General features: G+C 37.0%; 1 protein-coding gene across 3 annotated transcripts in view; it reads left to right on the top strand.

Annotated features, from left to right (window-relative positions):
* SLAIN2 (SLAIN motif family member 2) overlaps positions 1-23,070 on the top strand; it is a 34,345-nt gene extending 11,275 nt beyond the window's left edge. Inside the window, exons 3-9 of one of the 3 annotated variants that reach the window (XM_066548452.1) lie at positions 3,502-3,666; positions 5,067-5,228; positions 6,417-6,776; positions 8,872-9,009; positions 13,926-14,003; positions 18,369-18,678; positions 20,380-23,070. In XM_066548452.1, the coding sequence (XP_066404549.1) occupies positions 3,502-3,666; positions 5,067-5,228; positions 6,417-6,776; positions 8,872-9,009; positions 13,926-14,003; positions 18,369-18,678; positions 20,380-20,446 (1,280 nt within the window). In that variant the 3' untranslated portion in view covers positions 20,447-23,070. Of the gene's footprint in view, positions 1-3,501; positions 3,667-5,066; positions 5,229-6,416; positions 6,777-8,871; positions 9,010-10,746; positions 10,823-13,925; positions 14,004-18,368; positions 18,679-20,379 lie in introns of those variants that run through there. The other 2 variants (XM_066548453.1, XM_066548454.1) reach the window with 2 other exon arrangements.
* Positions 23,071-24,360: the final 1,290 nt, after the last annotated feature.

The raw sequence follows: 24,360 nt of genomic DNA, 5'->3' as shown, positions 1-24,360 counted from the left end.
AAATGCCACTAATTCTGCTACCCACAGGGTATCTTTAAAAATTCACAGCTGAAGCAGAATGGCAGGAAACTTCTCTGTGAAATAGATAGATTTGAAAGTTTTAACATTCCAATGATGTGTTTTCTTTTTTTTGTTTTCCCCTAGATCTGTGAATCTGCTTCTGGCAGTGATACTTGTAAGAATAACACAATTTGTAGTAATAATTGGTGGAAATACTAATGGGGCACATGCTGCTTGGAGCAGATTGCATGTAAAAATGAATTTTCAACAAAACAGAAAATTATCTTTCAGAGCAACCAGCCTCCTTTAAGAATAAGGGTAGCAGGGCGTTCCACTGGAGAAGACAAGTAGTGTTTCTTGTAACTTTGTGTGTATTTCCTATTCTAAACTTCAGGAGTGTAGTGTAACTTGCATTTTGCATAGTACTTGTATCTCATGGACCCATCACTTAACCTGTTACTAGCTTCTCGTTCAGTTCATAGATTCTGGTTCCAGTCTCCATGGAAAAGGCTTTTCAACATCTGTAACTTTCTTCCCTGAATCTTTGCTGATTCTTCTTTTGCATTTACTCTTTTTACTTTGTTAGTTCCTGTTGGTAGGTTTTTCTAATCTTAATATCTTTTTCCTCTTTTTCAGTCTCAAAAGCCCTCTTGTATATCTTATTTTCTTCTTCCATCTTATTTTTCATTGCATGACAATCAAGGAGAGAAGAATAGCATGGAGCTCTCAGCTCCATGCTACTGCTAGCAGTTACTGATGCACAATGCCTTGTCAGCAGTCAGGTTTACCATTGCAGAGCAAGTCATGCTCAGTGTTGGAACTGTGTTCAGACTAGAGGGAACTTTAGATATATTCTGTACTCAATTTTTCCTATTTTCTATAGCAAAAGAGAAATTCATTACCATTTCAGCAGAAACATAACTAAAAGGAATTATATGCTGCATACTGTTTCTGTATTTTATAAAAGAAAATTTATGTTAAAATAAACTTGCTGATTATCAGCCCTCCCTTCTGGTGTTTTGAAAGCTAATGTGTAATCTTTTGTAAGCTAGTGTTTAATATTGGGATCATTTTAATTATAAAATGATTATGTGTCTTGCTAGTTTTGTCTGACACTCCTAATAAAGACCATATCTCTATTTGTAAAAATAGCAATGTCTTCCTGAGTCACAAAAATCCCTGTTGGAAAACCTTTAGGAATTCTGGTCCAGAAAATGGATTTGAATCCAGATTTTCTTTGTCTTGGAAAATCTACTGTGCTGATGAAGGTTCACATTAGCTACCTTGAGAACTACTGTGCATATCAAGTCTCACCACATACAGGAGCAAACTTTTTACATGTAGCACAGTCCTGCTAAGTTTCATCAAAAAAAAAAAAACTGTGTATGATCAAATACTTTGTATCATTATGGATGTATACAAAGATCCTGTTTTGAAGACTATACAGTAGTAGAATTGTTTTCTAATGTGTGGTTAATATTTTAAATTACTTGTCTGTGTAATAAATACAAAAGAAAGAACTGTTGTGCAGACTTACATCTTAGGGATTTTTAATTACTTTTTCGGCAAGAGATGAAAAGTAGATTTTTTTTTTTGGATGAGAACAAAGATTCAATTGGAATAGATGCTTTGGGGTTCCTTTGTGAATGCTAGAAGTTGATATCAAAGGCCTCATCATAATCATCCAGATCAGAGTGAGTTGTAATTACTGGCTTTGTTTACTGAGCTTTGTAATCAAATGGAGGTTTTCCCTTCTGACACTCAAAATAAACTGAAAATACCTCATGAATACTTGCTAGAATTTAGTGAAGTCACAACTTGCTGAAATTAACACATATTGTTTAAGACTTGCAGTGAAAGCTGAAATATAAACCTTTCATCCTTCATCTCTAACTGTCTTTTCATTCTGACTAAAACACTGGTAATATTAACTGGTTTAGAAAGGATCTTTACATGAGATGTGATTTTAGGAATTTGCTGCAAAGTCAGCTTTAATTTCTGCTGCTTTTGCCTCTGTATTCTGCCATTGGCTAGGTTGGATGTTATGTTTTTTTGGGGGCACTCTTTAAAAACTGATTAAGTGATGGAATACAGTTAAAATCAGTTAAAATAATATATTTTTAAACTTAAATCTACTTTAGTAGGTCAGATAATAGTGCGGCCTCACCAGTGTTTGCACTGGACAACTGAGGATGTAGTGACCAAGAGCAAAGGGGAGAAACTGAAGCTTTGCTGGGCTTGGCTGCTGAAAGCAGCATTTCATGCAACTGTAGTCTGTTTTGGCATCTAATGTCAAATTAACAATGATTATTAGTGAGGAAATTTGGGTTCCTTTCCTTTTTTTTTCCTGTCCACTGCTATCAGTAGCCTAATACTTACTGCACTCATTGAAGTCCCTTTTCACTAAGAGAAATGTCACACAATATTTTTTAATTGCTACTTTCAGCAGCTGGGTGAGCTGCAACTAAATCTAATCTGGATTTACATAACATCAAGTTGGCTTTTCTAGCTTTTTCTTCTTAACATTTTGCAATTTAATTTGTCCTTATATACATTTCTGCATTAATATACTTCCAGCAGTGAAGGAACTGATTTGTAGCAAAAGTGTCTAAATATCTTTTGGATCCCACTATCTCTGTAGCTGAAATTCCATTTTCTGTTATATTTAAAATGTAAACTTTTGAACAAAATAGTCAAGTAACTAAACAAATAATATACCCGACAACCAGTGGAATTTCAGCATCATACTGTTCACCACTGTTAATGTTCACCAGTGTTTAAAATTAATCTGAAAATTCTTCAACATTGAAACATTTAGAACAAATGGCAGAGGAAAGTACCAAATTTAGATCTTATATTGCATATGAGATTGAAGCCTATGGTCAAAAAATCCTAAGTTATTAGAACAGAAGTTTAACAGTAGGAGATAGTCAATTGATAGTCAATTAGTCTGGTACATTCTGGTACCCGCAAATCTATACAGAAGCATTTGCCTTACTTAGTGGCTTTTGATTTTAGCATATGCTTAGGGAAGTTTTGTAGGTGATACTGCTTAGTTGTGCGATGCCAATCTTGGAGTTACTGTTGAAGTATTGTGTGATTCAGACAGGTCTGAGAGTTCTGAGAACATGACTTCCTGGTGTGCTCTGCTTTCTATGTAGTTGTGTATGGGGTGTGTGTTAGTGTAACTGAGCTACTACTGCCTTCCTGCTTCCCAGCACCTACACTGGACATCTCAAAGACATCAGCTGTAGTGATCTTAGATCTGACTTCTGAAAAGAAAACACTTGTCACTATCTTGTCTTGCCCTCTTCTGCCACTCCTTTCACATTATGGTTATACCTAGGGGTGAAGAAAGCAGTGGAAAAACTTTCTGGTGACTGAAGTTTTCTACTTGAATTGCATACTAGTTAAATCACACTGAAGACACAATATAGTATTGTATTTGTTTTTCATTGATTCATTCAGTATAATTCATCACTTTTCCCCTCCTTCCTGCAGCTCTCAAGAGACAGAGTTTGTACAGCAGCCCTTTCAGTGCGGTCAGTTACGCGAGCTCCTACAGTCCAAATACCGGCAGCCCCTACAGCAGTGGCTTCAACTCTCCCTCCTCAACACCAGTGAAATCTGCTTTAGTGAAACAGCTCATACCTCCTGGTACCTCAGGTAGGGCACTGTGTGTCTGGTCTTTTCCTTTCTTCCTCCTCTTCCTTCACAAATATGCTCAGATAGACAACATTTGCATTGAACTAGAGTAAGAAAGACTCCAGAACTTTCCAGCATTTTGTAGGATGTGTGCATCACACAAGCTTTTGAGGAAGGGATTTTTGCATGCTCTCTGGCATGAGAAACATGTAAAATGTTTTCTTTGGGTGTCTGTGACCCAAAAATTACTGATATATGTGATTAGCAGTTAGACCAAAACACCTGAGATCATTCTGTAGAGTTCCAAGTGGCTTCTGGAACTGACCCTGTAATTGACAGGGGTGTAAGTTCCATAGCAGCTGTTCAAAGGTTAGTTGTGAAGTTTTTTCAACTATCCTCTTGTTTACTAATTGAAACAGTTGGTATGCAGTGTATCCAGCAATACCTCTGCGATGTGAACAATATAATATAAGGAAGAAGCATACATTCCAATTAAGCATTCCATGAGCCTTTGTAGCCATCAGTGTAAGCATTAACTTCTGGCAATGTTTTCTGCTTTTATTCTGCTCTGTAGACACTTTCTTTGCATGAAAAAAATTGGTGCCTGGAACGTATCTCTACTCTGAAGTCAGGCTGTTGTCTTATTGTATATAATTTAAGTTAGCTTACAGGAAAGATGAAAAAACGTTGCATTGACAATCCAGCTATCACTAGTTCACTGGACTTTTACAGAAGCCTGCACTGCATGAGAGCCATTACCCAGTTTTTATCTTGGTAGCTCTGCTCTGCATTGTGTGCTAAAATGACATGTCTGCCTGAGGGACAGAGATGTAACAGGCAATGGGAAGGCAGAAGGCAGTGAACAGGGAGACTTTCTCCTTGTTATACTTTCCATGTTACAGTTTAGCAAAGGTGTGTTTGTGAAACAGGTAGTATTTTCAGATAAAGTCTATTTTAAGCATTCTAAACTGAATCGATATTCATTGGATCAGCAAAAATGTTATTGTTAAGAAAGATCCAAACTGACATTTTACAAGGTATATACAGAGGTGAGAATGAAAGCAGAGATGGAACCAGGTATGCAGTTGCTTTTTTTGTAGAGCTGTGCAAACTTCATAGCAGTTGTAACATGCTATGATAGACCAAATTATTTGCCACTAGTCTGTTCTGAGATTATCGCAATGATTTTATAAATTTGCCCATTTTTAGAAGGTAATGGCTATGACCTGCTTTTGTAAGTTACATTTTCAGCCTAGGTTGGCAATAAAATAATCAAATGTGTCAAATGGTTTGTCAGATCAATGTCTCAGTAGCAATTTCTTCAGACTGGTGGTTTTTACTAGGAAAGGAAATGCAGCTTGCCTTTTTTTAAATTTTTTTTTTAGTAACAGCAATTCCTGTTACTTATTTTCCTTCCATAGGTCATCTTAAAATTTCAGGAGATAGAAATCCTCCACTAAGTCCACAGTCTTCTCTGGACAGTGAATTAAGTGCGTCGGAGATGGATGAAGACTCTATCGGGTCTAATTACAAGTTAAATGATGTTACAGATGTGCAAATTTTAGCACGAATGCAGGAGGAAAGTAAGTGGGTTTTTTTTCCTGAAATCAAATAGCGCTGTTGCATTTTGGTTTTTTTTAATAACTGCAGTAGTAGTTGTTTAGTAAGCATGGAAAAGCAGTATAACTTCTACTATGGATGTACAAATGTAGTTTGCCCAAGAAAGCTGGTTAAGGACTTCAGCCTCCAGGCTAAACAAAGGAAGTTGCTGTGCAGAAGTTTTCTTTAGGAACAATGGACAAGACTTTTGTAAGGTACAGTATTTGCTAAAAGGATGATTGTTTGAATGGACTACTGCTTGCCACCATTCTTCTAAGGAGATTGGTGCCTTCCTGATGTAATCCAGTCTTGTTCACATCAATGCTTAAATCATAATTTAAATAATTGAAATATAAAGTCAATATGGCAAAGAATTATTAAGAAAAGTGCCTATATAGATGTCTGTCTTTAATTATAGCTTTAGTTGAGATTTTTGTCCCTCCGAATTTGCAGTGGTAATAATTTCAGATGTCTAACTAGGTGGTCTCCAGACTATTTTATTGTGTGTCCTTACCAGTGAAAAAAGCTAAAACCAAATGCCTAATATATGTACTTTTTAATAAACGATAGACGTGTATTACTCTAATGTATAACATACAGAAATATACACAAAAATATAATTTATAAAAGTATGAGATAAAGACAAGATAAATGCTGTTTTAAAAATATCAGTTGTTCAGAATTTTCTTGCTTTATGCCAGTGGATTGGTTTGTATATCCCCAGAGGTGTGGGCACCACACTTCAGAGATCACTGATCTAACACCTCCAGTTTCTCTAGTGTTGCTTTTATGGTTAGATTCACCGACACATTGCAAGAGACATTTCACTGTGTCTGCTGTAATTGTTGTAGGATGTTACTTGATACCAAAATTATGATGTAGCCTGCGTTGCTAGTTGCAGCCTGAGAGAGGATATGAACATGTACATACACAATACACCTATACTGGTGATTGCTTTACTAGGAAAAGGAATGAGCTCACCTGATTCAAGTCATTATTAGCTGGTCAATAACTTTTTGGTACTGATTGGAATTTATTTAATGCCTCCAATAAAAGGAGCTAAGGTGAGCCAAATCTGAGTTTGAGAACTGTGCAGATATCTGTGTGCAGAGTCTCTAGTTGGAACCATTTGTGGGCTGGAAGCAAGTAAACAATGCTCTTGTTGTTGCCAGGCCTGCGGCAAGAGTACGCAGCCACGGCGTCTCGGCGTAGTTCTGGCTCCTCCTGCAATTCCACGCGGCGAGGCACGTTCAGCGACCAGGAGCTTGATGCACAGAGCTTAGAAGATGAGGAGGATGGCACACATCACACAGTACACCCTGCTGTCAGCAGGTTCTCACCATCACCTCGCAGTTCTCCCTGGCCTTCACCAAAACAATCCCCAAGAAACTCGCCTCGCTCCCGATCACCTGCTCGAAGCATAGAGTACAGCAGAGTGTCACCGCAGCCCATGATCAGCCGCTTGCAGCAGCCTCGTCTTTCCCTTCAAGGCCATCCTACAGACTTGCAGACTAGTAATGTCAAAAGTGAAGGTAAAAAACTGTTTGAAGTTCATTACACGAGTAGTTGCGTAGTTTCTGTATAAAGGAGTTTTGTCAGTGTGCAGTCCTAAAATTATGTGCCTGTGTAACATTGTGGTTTGATCTCTGAATTGCTGAAGAAAACGCAGCGCAAGCAAAGCTTAAGTTCTGCTGGGGCACCCTTACAGTCAGATGAGTTGATAGGCTTATATTTATTTTAGATGTTATCCAGTCAATGAGTATAATTGAGTTTCATAGTGACCAAGGTCTATATTTGGCAGGCAAATGCACTAAAATGAAGCAGGGAAGCTCATTTACTAGTAGAGTTAAGCCTTGCAGATGACAGAACAAAATGCAGAGGAAAGTAACTGTGGTCAGATAAGAGTAACATGGCGATTTATGCACGCCTGTAGCCTGTGAGCCAGCTGAATGCTTTCTTCTGGTTGCACGGGACTCTGAAACTTTTCAATCATGAACATAGTCTTAAAAATATTAGTACTTAACTCATGCATTTGTTGGATATTTTAGATATCTCAAAGCTGTGAAAACTGCTGCGTAATAAATAAAGTTTGGAGTAAATTCAATAGAGTTATACTATATTGGCATAGAACAAAATAATACAATCCTGATACAACTTTTCTTCTTGAATGTACTTTTTCCTAGTAGCCATCTAGCAGAAACTCCTTCTACTGGGATGAAATTTTGCAAGCAGGTTCCCATTTCAACAAATGTATTTTTTATCCAGCAAGTAAGATTTTAAATTTAGAAAGAATGTACATTTAAATATTAAGAATTCCCCTTACTAGTAATAGTGGTTTGAGGAAATTTTAGGTATCTAGGAAAATGTGCAACACAAAAGCTAATCAATTATATTGTAACTTAATCGAGAATTCCTTTCCCATTAATTTCTTAAAATGAAAGTCTTAATATGTGCTAGATGAGCTGCAGTAAAAATATCCTATGAGAGGAATGGTACCAAAAGCTAGTATCCCACATACCAGAGGGATCAAAATAGAGTATGTGATCATGTGTTTCTGAAACACTTCGAAGGAGTTATCTTGCAGTGGTTTTTGTGCAGTTGAGTGTTGCTTGGATATTCAGAGTCGATACAGCAGCAGCCAAAAAAAGTTGTTCAGGTTTGCTCTTTTGTTTCGTTTTTCTTTTTAATATTATTTGTCTAGAATGATTGGAGGGACATTTGGTTGATATGGTTCAACAATGTACCAAGTGCAGTACAAAGGAATGCAAACTGCTAAGTGAAGAAAGTACGTTTTTTGGAATAATTCAGCCAATGAAGACTTAGTTTTGTTTTCACCTTTAGTGCTTGTGCATTGTAACCTACTTCTTCCCTGCATCCCTCTGCAGAATCAGGTTGGCCGCTCATCCTGTCAAGGCCTCTTCAGTCTTCTGTCCAAAGTATGTCATCAACCCAGCTCTGCGTGGGTTGGAGATACACAGAATGTCATTAGACTTGAGAAGTACTTAATGACATCTTTTCATATTCTGTGAACAGTGGTACAAATATTAGAAGGCTCCTGACGTATCAGCATTAGCTGAGTAGATAAGTCAAGTCATATGTGAAAGATGAAGCATAACTGGACACTTTAATAATGCTGTGTATGAAGAGGTCCTTACCAAGTGGGACTCTGTTATTTGTTGTATAATGGACTGATATGGGACAAGGCAGTCTCAAAAATTCACTCAAACATCTATGTTGTTTTTACTCTTCAGGCAAGCATTTTGTTACAAATAACCTTGTAGGTAAATAATTTGAAAACTGTGCAAAACTGCAAATTAGGTTTGTCTGTTCAGCTTTGATAATACTACCATAAAACCCAGAGAATCACAATCCAGATATGTTTCAATTTCAAAACACAATATGCTTGACTTTTTTCACCATAGGTGAGAAATAGACATTCTTACTCTTTAGACACATAAATATTTTGTATGTGATAGAAGAAGTAATGTAGCAAAATACACTTTTAAATTGTAGTTTTATATGGCTAACACTTTGTTTCACTTACATTTGGGGCTCAGCTACAGGTTCACAATCTGACCTTCGTCCAGCATCAGACTACATGTTGTATCTTTGTATTATTTCATACAGAAAAGCTAAGGCGTAGTCTTCCAAACTTGTCCAGGACATCCAACATCCAAGCAGAGTCTGTGAAAAACAGCAGAAGTGACTCAAATTTCCAAGTGCCAAATGGAGGAATACCTCGCATTCAACCTCAAGCCTCAGCCAGTAAGTACCTTCAGTAGTAGTTCAGTGTGAATTTCAGAGTTAAGTGATGGTATTGAGCTGTCTTTGCCCAGTCTCAGGGCAAAGCAGAACATTGCATGCCACGCTAGAGATGCTAATCTTGATTTGTAATCAGACTTTGGTGAATCTGTTTTTATGGTTCGCAAAATAGTCGAAGTCTGGTTTCTTATTAAGGTGTCATTCATAGTTTCCCAGAAGTATATGTAGAAGTAATATGAAGAATTATAAGTACAGTATTTGGGCATGTCCAAAGCTTTTCTTTCTAGGCTAGATGATGTTTATTGTTTTTTTTAACTAGTGAAACATGACCTGAAAGTGTTAATTTCAGTTTAGCCCTTTAAGTTAACCCATGTCTGCAGTTTCTTTCTTTCTTTTTTTTTTTCCTGGGCATATGGATTATATATCCAGTTGGCAATTTTATTTACTTTAAGTGTTAGTTACTTCCTAAAAAAGGTTTGGATGAACCTGTGTCTCATAAAACATATTAGCCCATTGCTGGACTCCCATTGCTTTCCTAGTTTCTACAAAAGTTAACTGCTGATATGAAAATACTGCTATTATCAGAAATCTCTTGAAAATGGTGACCTTAAAGAAGCCAAAGCAAATGAAAATTAAATATTCAGTGTTTCTTTATATGTCAATATTGCCAGTTCCTGTTGTTTAAATGTTTCCTGACCATTTCTTTTAAAACAAGTTTCTGAATTTAATAACCTTGTGTGACATTTTCAAGGAAAGAACACATTATGAATATTTTTATGTGAAGAGCTTTGAACTGTAAAAATTCTGTGAAAAGGTTCATCAGTAATCTAAATATTTGGAAATGTAAAAATAATGTTTGTGAATTTAACTAGGGGTATTTTACCTATAGAACAGTGAAGCCATAGTGGCATACCTAGTTGGTTGTCTTAAAACTTTCAAAACAATGTGTTAAAGCTACCAAGTACAGTTAAATACAGCATAAGGAATAGAGACCAAGCCAAAGACTCCAAGGTTTCCATCTTTGTACCGACTCAGAGCAGATGTAAGGATTCTGTGGACAGTCAGTCCCAGGTGTGTGATACTGCAGTAGACAGAAGTTAGTGTGACTTTACCATTATTCATATAAGTTACTCCAGCATCCTTCCACCTTGGCCCTCTTCTTCCACCTTTGGCAGACACTCAGAAGGTGGGATTTCAAGCTAAAAGGACATTTGTGTAGTTCAAATGCACAACTGTTACCTGTTTGGCAGCCTTATCAAAGTATAAAGCACTCAGAGCAGTTGGGCAGCTGGTCTACAGCTGTGTTATTTCAGTGATAGGAAGAATTATCAAAATGAGCTTAAATAAATTTAATGAAAAAATATTTTTAGTAAAAATCTCTACCGATTTCATTTGGTGCTTTAGAAGTGAGTGAACTGGAAAGGGAAGAGCATAGAGAGCAACTTAGCTAGAAGGCTATTTCCAGAATTAAAAGTATATTCATGGTTAAACTTTCTGGAAAGATCAGACAACAAAAGACTCAGTATTCAATATTTAGTCAGTTACTTCATTGCAGGAACCAAAGTGGTCTGATTGTGTTTATATTTCATTTTTTCAACTTGTGGATGCATTAAGAATTACTTAGGTAAATTTGCTTTTCTTTCATAGACAATTTCCCCAAATGTGAACCACTCTAGACCAACTTACATTTAAATGTAAGTTAAATATCATTAATAAAGGCCAGATTTCTAGCTTTTACAGTTTCCCTGCTCTTACAGATGTTTGTCAGAGTCTTGCTATTGACAATCGTAAAACGGTTTGTGTGTGAAGTCGATGAGTAAGTATCTTTGTTTAGTCCGGATTAAAAAATTTTCTGCAAAACTGTACATTGTATAAAGATTTCCAGAATTGTGTCCTTTTATTGTATACTTTTTGTTTTATTAGTTTTATATTTTGTCACTTTGCACAAAGCACTGTTAAATTGCAGCAAATTTTTGTTTTCCCTTGGCAATGATTTCTGGGTCTTGGGATTTGAAGCTTCCTCATACAGCTGCTAGTCTTGCATGAGCTTACCTTTGCGAGGATGCTGGCTTGCCACCCAAGGTCACTACTTTGCTCCTTGTCAAAGATTTGCGGTTCATAATTTACTTGCACATTTGCTGTGGCTGCAATACTGAACTTGCTATGGTTGCTGGCATTCAAAAAATGAGCTAGGAATCCAGTAAGTTTCTGAAATGACAATTCCTCTTACAGTTTTATAGCCAAATTGTATTTGCTTGCTTACAGAAGAGAGGGAAGACACATGTGATGTGTTTAGAGGTACAACTGTAAACATGAAAACATAGGCCTTTTAACTTTTAGCTGCAGTGTGGTGAACAATCCAAATTGGTTTTGAAGAGAGACTGAATTAAATAGCAATTTTAACAATTTGATTCTTCATTTACATCTGATTCTCCGTGCCATTCTGCAGAAAGTACTTTTTTTAAAATATGAAAGCTAGTAAATAGTTCACCTTAAAGCACTAGAAGATATGGTAATATGTGTGTTCCCCAAGGAATAGGTATTGTCTAAAGTGTTAGTGATGGGAAATCTTTGTGTTTGAGTCCTGTACCACATAGATTGTACAAAGCTCTAGAAATGGTAGGGTGACTTCCACATGGGAGCTACCTGGTTTTGAATTCTGTGTGATGTTTTTGTACTTAGTGGCACTATGAGCACATGGATGCTTTTAAAAAGAGCTAAATACAAAACTTTCTCAAGCTGTAGATTCAAACTATCAGTAAAGTGACTGGTCTGCTTGCCAAGATCCAACTGCTTGGCATGTTTAGAGTAAAAGGAGGAAGAGTAAGTTTTGAAGAGACCAAGTAGTCCAGTTAGTTGATCAGAAGTAAATGTAACTACATGAGTTCAGCACGCAGCAGCTGTGACAGGGAATGTCACAGCACACAGAGAGCACTTCTAGAGCAGCGACTGGTGTGGATAAACATGCATTGGGTGCTTATCTCAAACTGCATGTTTGCTCAGCATTGCTCAGATTGTACTGCCTAAGCTCTGTTCAGTGTTTCAGTGCACAGAAATGTTTTGCTATTGAGTGTCTATTTCCTAGAGTCTCCATTGAGAAGGAAGGAATTTGATATATGCGTATTTAAAATCCTTTCCATATCATCCCATCTCTCTGACTTGCAAGAAGTGTGAATAATGATGGGGGAAGAAAGTGCCATGTGCAGTAACATATTGAAATCTGAGTGGATTAGGACAAAACAAATTCAAAATATGAAGAAAGAAGCTTTTCTTCATTTTGTGTGGTATAACAAAGACAGTGATTCTGTAGAAAATAATAAAGTGGAATACTTGAGGACTGAAGCAGTCTGCCTAGCGGTCTGCCTCAGTAAATTTCTAGGAATTGTGCTCATATTTAGAGACCATACTGTACTTAATTGGCTGTTCACATGTATGCTTTAAAAAAAGTTTCTAGGAAGACCATGTGCCAGTTGAGTAAGAATTACATATTGCCACAGGCTATTTTGCATTAGATTCTAGTTGGTAGAAGGAATAATGTTTTTATTAGTAGTAGGCACAGGCAGAATTTTACTGTTTATGAACAATCTAATTCCTTTTTGCTGTTTGTTGAACATGACAGTTTTAGTTAGTTATTAAGACTAAATTGAGTAGCCTGCCTAGTCATAATTTCAGCATGATGTTAAAACATATGATGAATTTTTTATAGTTCATAAAATACTGTGTATTTTGCACTGACTGAAGCATAGGAAAGGTCATAGTAATCATTATATGCTATCAAAAGGATTAACTAATATTAGGATTCAAATTATTCCCCTCCCACCTTCTTTATAGTGATATTCAGTAATTGGTGATGGGATATTATTCCTTACTCAGGGTCAGGATCTTTTTGCACAGCTGTTCCCCCATCTTTCTTCCTTCTCACTATGGAAATAAGCCTTGCTAGTGCAATCAGTTTTATGCTGCTATAAAACTTCATACACTGAGATAAGCAGAGATGTTTATTCATACATTATCATTTTATGAAGTCTCTGTGTAGTCAAAGCTTTATTTCATTGACTACTTTCCTCCTTCTCCCCCTTAAATGTGCTGTGATGGAAATAGGCTGAGTCAGTGCATTCCTTCTGGCAATAAGTAATTCTCTCCATGCCAAGATTCTGCAGCTCTCGGAATATTGGCTTCTCTCTTGGTAACTGGTAGGTAGTGAGGTCATTTCAAGGCAGCACCAGCCCTTGAGTGTTACTAGACAAAAGGCAGGATGAGGGAGAAAAGGAGCAATAAAAACCAATTTCCATCATGCTGGGTACATGCTGGCAGTTGATAAATCTTAGTGTTAAGTCTTCATTTTAAGCTTAAGTCCTCTTGCGTACCTTTTGAAAAGGAGAGAAAAAAGACATCTCTCAAGAAGGCTTAAGTCTCCATAACTGAAGAATACAAGTTGTTTATATGATGATCATATTAGACAAAGATTTATGCTTCTGTATAGTATTAGAATATTTTTTTGAAAACACTTCTAAAATTAAAAATTTAGTCTTGCTAGGTCAAATACAACAGTTTAATTTTCATCTGTATCTAATCTTGCTCTCATATTGCTGTAGCATGTTTGCTAGGTGGCTTGTTCTCCCTTTGGTGTTTTAATTTTTGTTTTGCATTTCTGGGCTTTTTGCCCTGCAAGAAGCTTTACTCTTACCAAATCTGCGTATTTTGCACTGCAAAATTTCTGACACACTCCTCTGCAACTCTTTGCCATTAAGAGCAAGCGCCATTCACAAAACTCCATCACTTCCAGAGTCATAACAGCTTTTTGAGTGTTTTACTCACAGTTTCTTGATGCTTCACAAGTGGATACAATTCTGAAATTCCCAGTGAATTTAGTTTTCTTATCTTCTTAGACAAATATAACACTTCTTGTCTTTCAACAGCTCTGCAAAGGCAGAAAAATTTGCCTCGTGCTGCCTTCAAAACCAAACAGTTTCTTCAAACTCCATCTACAAAAGGAGGTAATTAACTTACAACCTCTTACCAAGCTCCAGCAAATCTCAGATAATGGTTCGCCTGCATTAAATCTCACATGTTCTAGATTAATAAACTTGCTCTTGCAATTACTGTAGAGATTAACCAAGTGGTCCTTGCTGTATGAAAGTTAACTTCTTGGTCTAAATATTGAAAATAAACTCTGTGTTATATAGGAGATTGAATTTTGAGATAAAAATCCAAGGAACAGTGACATTCTAACATTAATCAGGAAATAGGGATTAGAAAAGTGGACTCCTAAATACATATTCACTAGGGCTGCATTTGTATAGGAATTCTTTAAATGGCAAAATACAGTTTTTAAAACAGAAGTTGTAAAAATACTCATACAATCCTTTGTGCTGGGAACAAAAGCTAACAAATTTATCTTTGAGAAGATGAGTGTAGACTGTCAACTTATTTTGCATGTACTTGTGCTTTCTCTTTTCCTCTCAAAACCAGAAGGTTAATCCCAACACAGATGAATTAAGGTTTGTTGACTCAAGGAATTAGAGACTCTTGTATATAATATTCCAGTTTGCTAATGGTTGAACTTGACCTTTTTTTTAATACAATGAAATATCGAGTCTCTAATACAATTAGACAGTTTTATCTGATTTTTAATCAGCTCTGGCAGCCTTGTATGTGACACTGCCTCAATTTCACAGTTAAGGTAAACAATTATTTTGGTTTTAAGCATAGTTGGTCTGTTGTCTATTACAATCAAGAAAATCTCAATTTAAAATTCATACTACACTTGAGACTAATTCATAAGCTTGTAGATGCTAGAATCCTTTGAGTGTTGTGAGAGTCACTGGTGCAGACACGAGGGGCTGACAGAATGTACGTGTTTCTCTTGGGGCTTCAACAATGCCAACTCCTTAGAGTCATCTTCATACCATGCAGAAAGTTTTAGCAGAGTATGAGGCCTGTGAAACAGATTCACATGTCTTAAGAGGAAGTCTTTTAACAGTTTTCATACTTTGTACCAGATAAAGTTCTCACAGTGTTCTGCATTGCTATTCCTCTGCAGAGCTTTCTTTGCTTTCTTTCCAGTTGGCCATGCCCTCCTCTGGCTGTCTGGAACACTTATTAGGTCAGTGGCCTGGTCTGAGCCTGTAGGAATGTACAGAAAATCAGCTTTTCTTTGAGTTTATATAATTTGTAAAAATTTATTAAACCTTAGAGAATGAGGAACAGAGCACATTGCGCTGCCAGTTATATATTCCAGTTTATAGCTGTTGTCATTCCTTACTGCAAATGAGGACCCTTTCAGTTACTTGCTTTGTCTTTTTCAGTTATTTGCTATTTTATAGTCCTTAATGTGTTGGTTTTCTTTCTTCTGATCTGAGATCCTCATGAGTATAGAAGTATTTAATAGTAATGAAGCAGAGAAATTAACAGCTGAGCAACAATTGATTTTACCTTCTTAAAATACTGTTCATTACATAGCTTGACACCTTTCACACACATGTTGGCTTTTTTTTACCACTTTGTGGTAACATCTCCCCAGCACCTTCTCTTCTCCAGGCTGAAGACCTCCACCTCTCTCCAGATAGAGGAGAGATACTCATCCATGCTCTGTACCTGCTCCAACAGGTCCACATCTTTCCTGTACTGAGATGACAGATCAGTTTATTGATTCCAATAGTTATACCTCATCTGTTCTTTCATATTGGGGTGATTCATCTCATCATAATGGTTGTGGTTTAACAACTGCATTAGAATTTAATCTGTTTTCAAGTTGGTGTGCAGCAGCTGGCCTTGGAGTGCAAGCCAAATAAGTTTGCAGCTTCACAGCACCCTACTTTGCCACATGGAGATCTCGTGCTCCCTGCCCACAATCCAGGACAGAGTCCAGAGAGGGTAGGACATCTAAATATCATAACTGCACCATGCCTTTTAATTTTTTCTTTTTTTTCTTTTTCTTTTTTTTTTGGCTGCCAGATGTTTTAATTGTAGCTGTTTCTAGTTTACTTTATAAGGAGAGACTGAGTTGTGTAAAGTTATTAAGCACTACACTTATATGTTTACACGTTTTTGTTGAACATGGATCAGCTAAATACTATACATGGTTACGCAGTTACCAAATAGTCTGTGAGGCAGTACCTCAGTCTTTGTGATCCTGTCTTACAGATAGACCAAACTGACTATAATGAATATCAAAAACTGCTCTGAGACCAAATTCTTTATCTGTAGAACAGAACTAGTAGGCAGTTTGCCAGACTGCATCATGTGGGCTGCTCTGGAAGACAATTCATTACTTTATGCACAAGAATGAATATAGCTCTCAGCAATGTCTGCAATGCTGTGCTGACAGGAAATGTTTTATGAATTGACAGCTCAAGTTTGCAGCATGGTAAAATATGGCCAGCAGAAGGTTAAAGAGGATGGAGAAGACTAATTTACTGGATCCTTACTTCTTCTGGGAATGCTGGAAGCTTACTTCTGTTGCAACTTTTTGTTGCTTGTATTCTTTACCTAAAAACCTTTTCCCTGTTGTGCCTGTAAGAGGCCTGAAGCTGTATTCAGTTTTTATAGACTGGCATTGCTTTGCTGGTAGTTGCTAACATGGTGCTGTGTTTGTGTTCCAAGCATTATAATGAGGAGTTCAGTGATAAAAGCTCCCACTATTTACACTGTAGAGTCACTTGGAAATTCTGCAGATTTGATTGCATTGATGTTAACAGGCGATGTCACGTTTTAAAAACTTACATATAATCTATCTTAGTCCTAGGAGCACTCGGATGCTCTTCTTGTCCAGTCATTCCGTTGGTAATGCTTTCCTTAATCCATACTCTGGCTTCATGCCAGCTTTTATTTTAAGGTTTTTTACTTAATCTCCCTGCCACTTAGCAACTGTCATGTGGTTTTGACCTCTCTGTCACCTTTTCTTGTCAGCTTTTCCCATGAGCGGCTTCATGCTGTGTTTGATATTGCTGTCAGGGGAAAGGTCCCCTTGGGTAATCCAGAAAGAAATCAAATCCAATTCACATCTCTAATGAGGTACATATTAATCTTCCTAGACATTCCCTATAAGAAACAGCTTCAGAATACAATCTCAAAATTACCAGTTCTTCTGTACCCCATTTGGGATGCTGCATTCCTGCATTACCTGTCTCCTTTCTCACTCCTCGTGTTCTTACTGGATCTACCTTGAAAATTATAATAAAAGCTGTGTTAAGGACCAGCTTCTTTATGCACAACATCCGTCAAAAACGATGCAACTTTGGTCTCAGTATAAAACAATTATTTAGTAGAGGAAAGTATAGTTAATGCAGATTTACTAGATGTAAACATGCTTTTGTTACGTGATTGATTTGATCATCCTGTGTTGACTCTTACTGACTCACCCTAATCATTTCGAAAAACTGGTGAAATTTCATTCCATTACTAAGATGATGAGTTTATTTAAGTATTCTATTCAGTGATAAGTTATGCATAATTTGTAAATATTCCTCATACTTGTGAAGAATTATGCTTAAGGTTTGGCATTATCAAAGGACTGTTGAATATTCTGTCTTATTAACATATCCCAGAAAGGACTGATAACAAAACCTTGCATACTAACTCAGGTACAAAGTACTAGAAACAGGTATTAGTTATACTGATCATTTAGGTAATGTTTGTAAGAAGAGGAAGGCTATAAATTGTTAAGAGTTGTCTGGTTTAAGTTTCATTAAGCAGCACCTTAACCTCTTTGGTGTTGGGGGTTGGCTGATGTCATCCTTAATCCAAACTACAGCATTATACCAGTTACTAGGAAGAAAATTAACTCTATCCCAGCTGAAATCAGGACAGATAACCCCATCTTTTTTTTTTTCCATCTGCCAGAAAATGTGGGATGTAACTATATCTTTAGATGAATTCTAACTCAGTGGTTAAACAGAACAGCATTAAAGAATCACCAAGATGATCTGTGCTCAAAATTTCATCATTGAAGACTAAAATAGCCTTTGAATCTGTTTAAAGCCTGTGTCACACTAGAATACTGTTCTTCAACATGTTCTTTCACAGACGGGAATTAAGTTCACATGTTTCTGAAGCAGTTACATTTCTTCTTAAGCCTTTTTCTCTATTTCTTTTGACTTAACTGATACAACAGTTATAGCCTGATTAGGATCACTTACAAATCCAAATAAATATTTGTAGTCAGCAAAGAGGGCATTAGAGTTATGATATCAAAAACACATGACAAAGAGGACATCTGAATTCCTGTTTCTCATTGCTGCTTGATTGGCTGTATTCCATTATACATTCCATATTGTTTGTACAATCACATAAAGTAATTTCCAGTTGTTCATTTCAGTAATATTGTAGCACAAGCTGAAAGTGACTTCTGTATTTTGCAGTACCTTCTTCAAGTAAATTCCGCTCGCCCGCGGCACCGTCTCCCTTGGCCCTGCGGCAGCCGGTGAAAGCATTCAGCACCCACGGGCCGGGCTTGGCTGCCTCTCCAGAAGCCGCTCAGCTGACGCACAGCAGTTCTTCACCAGGGCCCCTCGCAGCCCAGAGCTCAGGCTTGCCCAGTCCTGCCAGCAGTATTAACAGTACTACTCTTACCAGACCAGCAGGGATGAGGAGTGGCTTGCCCAGACCCAGTGCCCCTTCCACAGGGGGCATCCCAGTGCCTCGTAGCAAACTTGCACAGCCTGTTCGCAGGTGAGTCTCTGACAGGCAGTCTGAGGTTGAAGTTTTTAAAACTAATTTTGTTCACTGTGTATTTGTGCTGCTGCTTCTTGCAATTGTTATTTTGATCTTAAGGTTTTCAGAACAGAAATGGAGACCTCCATGTGAAGTATTTCCAAAACAGTTTTGAATCCAAACTGAGAGATAAAGGTTCTTTAATGAGAGAGTGAAAGTAAACGAGTGAAAGTGAAATCAGTAATGGAAGATACTGAACTAAGTAAACAAAATCTTAGTCTGGGCTGATAAGGCAGCAAGAATTTGTCTGCATGTGGTAAAAAGTTACCAAAATACAGCTGGCAAGAGAAAATTCACTTGTGTGAGTCACACATTCTGAAGTCAGAACTGCTTGCCTCCATAACTCAAGCAACAGTACCACGTTGAGAGTAGTTTCCCTCCTTGGGCAGCTGAAAACTTCCAGAAGGAAGATGCACTGAGACATCTATAGCATTTGCTAAACTTAAAATAAAAAGCACTGCAGTTAACCCCCAGGATGAAACAGAATTTTTAGCTTAAACATAACTGTGCTAACACCCAACTACAGACGTTGCTTGATGTGTCTTTTTGAAAACTACTGCAAGAGAGACCGAGTATTAACTGTAAATGTCAGTTTTCACTGAAGGTGTTAAGTAGAAGCTCACATAAGGAAGCAGTCATCCATGAGAAATAAGAATCTCTTTAAACAGAAGGGAAAAACAGTTAGTCTGTAGTACTGTAAAAAAGACAAAATGGTGGTAAATAGCACAGTGGAAAAGTTCTGCTCTGCAGTGAGTGCTAGGCAGGGGAATGACAAGTGACTGTCACAGCACTGACTTTTGTGGTTAAAGCCTGCACTGATCAGCAGTACAGAACTGTGTGTAATAAAAAGCAATTGTTTTGCTAGGAGTTTGCTAATAGTAGTGAAGTGTGGTTGTCCAAATCACAGCTTATAGAAAAGTGTTTCCCTTACTAAACTTTTTTAAAACTGACTTTATAATTTTTTTTTAAAGTTTGCATGTATAGGGCAAAGGGAAATAGACCCAGCTTGCACCAGAGGAGGTTTAGATTGGGTATCAGGGGAGATCTCTTCACCAAAAGGGTTTTCAAACATTGGAACAGCTGGCCAGGGAAGTGGTGGAGTTATCATCCCTGGAGATATGTAAAAGATGTGTAGATGTGGCATTTTGAGACATGGTCTTGTGGTGGCTTTGGCAGTGCTGAGTTAATGGTAGGACTTGATGATCTTACAGGTCATTTCCAGCCTAAACAATTCCATGGCTCTATAATGCAGACTCTGTACACAATGCAATAATCAAGTTTCTAGGAATGTCAGATTTTGATGTAAGCAAAATGCTATATTCTAAACAAGGATTTGCCTGTTTATATACATCACTGAAAAATCAGCCCATTTTAGGTGGAAGCAGATTAAGTTTGCATTTTCACAGAGTATAATAGCAATAAGTTTTCTGTCTGTTTATTTATTTAGCGTTTTTCCTGGCGTGGTAGTTGCGAAGATACAACACATGAAACCTAAAATGGAAAATACTCTCAAGATTATCTTAAGTAAACTGTATTGCAGAGAAGTAAATGAATGAAGTGTATATTTCAGTTATTTATAAAATGTTTAAATTCTTATGTATTGTAGATAGAGACTTGAACAGTTATATATGAAACTGAAAAAATCTCATTTCATTTTAGATCATTACCCACTCCCAAGACATATGGCAACGTGAAAGATGAGAGTTGGAAAGATGGCTGCTACTGATCTGCACAGCTTAATGCAGAGTTCCAGTGCTCATGGATACTTCCTCACCAGGCAAAAAGACAGCTTGATTAAACAAACTGTTCAGATATGACTCTTGGAATTTGTAAAAATTCCAAACCTCTCTGTCTCTAATTAGCACAAACTGGCAGAGATTATTATAAAGCAGCACTTTAATGACATCTAACATCAGATGTTTGGTGGTCATACAATCACTTCTACATTAAATTGCTATCAGTTCTGGGGGCTTTTTTATTGCTTGCTAAAAATGTTATCAATATGAGCATTTATGAGAGTGGCCAATGTCGGGGCAAAAATGAATGAATGCCAAAGAAATGCCCATCTTGAAAAACAGCAAGGATAACTATCAACACACATCATCCAAAACTTCATTTTCAACCTGCTTTAACTCAGCAAGAAAGATTGCTGAATATGTACTATTGAAACAAGGCTACATGAATCAGAGCGCATGTTCTGATTGCAGACTGCTACAGTGCTAGGGAAATGTTGCTTTTAACAATTGTATGAGATCCCACCTGGGGCTGGATCTGTCCTTCAGTAGTGCAGGAAGAATCAGCAGCTACTCTGGAGGATTGGGCAGGACAGGGAGTTGTAGCCATGACTTCTGTCACATTAAAAGGTTTGAATGTAGCAGACACACACAATGCAATAGTATAGATTGCATCTTTCCTATGTTGATTTATTGGCTTTACCTACTCCTACATTTGATTGCCAGAAGGGCTTAGTATCAGTTGTACAATCTTTCTAATTTTAAATTCCTGGCTCAGGAAAGATGGCCTTCATTATTGTAGCCACATTTTTAACACATGGCTTGCTATTTGGGGAAAAATTTTTTATGCAGGTTTCCTTGCAGAAGAAAGAGCAAGTGATAATTTTGATTTATTCTAATACCATACCACTATACATGCAGCCTGCAGCAACTATAAATGCTGATAGTTAAGGAGAAGGAAACACAACTATGCACTTGTAACATACAAATTTTAAGGAAATGAGTTGACTCGATGCCAAATGATATTCATTTAGGTGATGTTCCATGGTATGAGGGAGTTTTCTGTATCCTATTTTTTTACTTTCATCCATTTCTTAAATTGGTTTATTTTAAATTGTAAATATTTTTACAGAAGATATTGCCCATGTAAGTGTGTTTAAATATGTACTTTGCCTTACATATGTGTATCTTACATTACTGGTAACAGAGTATGAAACCTGCTATGTCTGTTTACAAGCTATTAAACTCCTCTGGTGGCTCTGACTTACTCTAATACATTTTGCTCAGAACAACTGATATATTTAGCATTGAACCATTGTTTTCTGTTTTGGAAGACATCATGCAAAAATCTGTACCTGAAGTTGTATTGAGTGGGACTAGTTAAGCGGAAGGGATTTTGTTTGAAGGTTTTTCAATATTTTGGATGTACAGTTGATGAAGTAAGAGAATGTGAATCCTTTGTGCAATGATTGACAAACACTACAAGTCAGCTTGGATGGTAGGTAGCCTTCAACCCCATTAGTAACTGAGTTTGGGACTGCTGGTGTATTTTGCTCCCACCACTAAGAGGATAACTAATCCTGAAATTCTAGCACTTGAATTTTAGGCCAACATTAACATATTCCTGGATGAAAAGCCATTCAATACTACTTGACTTGGAAGAAACCAAATAGGAAGGAGTGGAGACTAACTTGCAACTTAAAACTACTCAAGCAAGCTCTGGGTTGATGGGTGATTTCACACACCAGACCAAGATCTGTGCTAAGACTTCAAAGTCAAGGTGTCAAATATACTGTAATTGTCAGATTGCAGCAGAAACCACCTTTCACCAGTACAGAGCAGTGCATACCACTAATGCAGCCTTGAGTCACCTGCAGGTACAGGGAATGGATGTATCTCACAGCACTGTTCAGCAGAAAACAGGACTAGATCAAATGTGCATATTCTCAGTAAAGCCTGAATTTTAATATTTCAGCATTGTACAAATCAGTGCTGCAGTCTTCACTGAAGAAAGGGGAATTTAACTTGATGGATTTGATCAAACTTCACTTGACTTACAAATTTTGAAAGTCAGTTTAGGTGACAGTATTGGGGGTTTTGCCATGGCTGCATCAAACTTGTGTACGTTTCCTTAAGTTAAGTAATTCATCGCTTGGGTAAATTCAGCTTGAGTTTTATAGGATTTTTTTCTCTGCTGTTCTCCCCGAAATACAGCAAATGACTTCCTGAGAAGACAGACTGTCTGTCTGCTAGAAAGCCTTTGTGCATTACCAGTTCATTGATATCAGGAAATCATGGGGCTCTGTGTTTAGAGATTTACTGCAGAATTGTGGAAATATGGATTTGATAAAATAGTGCCTATGATTTACTTAACTTATGTTTGATATAGTAGTAAGGGTTTTATGAATGTGGATTACTTTTTGTGCCAACAGCTTGGAATTGATGTATGTGTGTAGGCAGAAGGATTTATTCTGCTCCCAAAGTAATTTAATTTTTTTTTGTGTTTGAATGTTTTTGTAAGTGTTAAAAGTGTAAAAAAAATATAAAATATTCTTACCACAAAATACTTACTGGATCATTATTTTTACAACAAAGTGTTTTCAAAATCTTTTAGAAATTTAGAGGATATTTTATGGGGTTTTTTTTTGTCTGGTTGGTTGGGTTGTTTTTCAGGAACTGTATTCTCTTTTTAGAGGTTACCAGTATTGGTTTCTGCCTACTGTAATTCATGAACTGAGTACAACACTGTATTTGGGTAAAATCTGTGATTTCACTGACAGACAGAGGTGGACTTGTGCCTCTGTTCCAGAAAGACCCTGCATAGTTCAGATTTACATGAAAAACTGTATTCTAAGTGTTCATCCAGAGAGATTTGTACAGGCAGTTTGAAGTATACAAGCCTTCCTTTCCATTTTCCAGGACTTCAGACCACCACATGAAAAAAAATTTAATTTTGAAAATTCTGGCATTTAGCAGAAAATTGACCCATGTAAAAGTGTACCTACTAAGCCCTCTTGGAACTGATAAGTCCACATTTTATCTACCTTCTACATGAATGCCTCCATCTTTGGCTCACCTACAAGCAAGAAGTTAGTTTTGAACTTCGTATTTTTCTGTAATCTGCATTTTATTATAAAGCAATGGATTCAATAGTAATGTGAATACCATCTTTGTCTTGGTATTAATAAGGGCAGGTTTAATTCTATATGGTAGCACTTAAATTTAACAGAATTTAAGCTATAAAACTTCTAACTAATCCTTTATCCCAGTATAGTCCCCTATTTTGTAATTAAGCCAGTAGGTTAAGATGTTTCCCCCTAGTTAACTGACGTATTTATGGAGAACTGGCTTCTGACCTGCTGCTTCTAAAAGGTATTGTCACTTTTTAGTCTGCAGTCAAGTACCATTTGCCCCATTCCTTCAGGAAAGTAGAGCAGTGTCAAAATCTGGTAATTATTAGCCTTTTGCACTTCTCTTTTAGTAGGTTTCTGTAACAAACTCTTCTGTTTTAAACTGTTGTTTATAATTAGTATCATCACCATATTGCAAGACTGGGGATTAGAAATAGTATTTTTCTCAGTTCTCATTCTGAGGGAAGGTGTGACAGCTCCTTTGGGTCCTCTTACATTTCATGTGTGTTCCCCTCTGGCAGCCCAATTGCAGTGGTGAAGGAAAAAAAGTTATGAACATATAAGGAGGCAGAAGGCTGAAAATGCATATGCTGCTGGTCTTGAGATGGCTGCAGAATGCACAATTCAATAATTTAAAACTTACCTTTTTTGTTTCTCAGAATTATTTGCATTAGAACAGTAGTATTGTCTGCAGTTCTCCCTCTTTTGATTGCTCTCCCTCTTTTGATTGGAACAGAACAAACTTTAGATTTAATGTTTATTTTTTAACTAAAACA

The sequence above is a fragment of the Molothrus aeneus genome, chromosome 4 (genome assembly GCF_037042795.1).
Source record: "Molothrus aeneus isolate 106 chromosome 4, BPBGC_Maene_1.0, whole genome shotgun sequence".
Lineage (NCBI taxonomy): Eukaryota > Metazoa > Chordata > Aves > Passeriformes > Icteridae > Molothrus > Molothrus aeneus.
The sequence above is the reverse complement of the archived record's forward strand: the minus strand, read 5'-3'. Positions and strand labels throughout refer to the sequence as shown.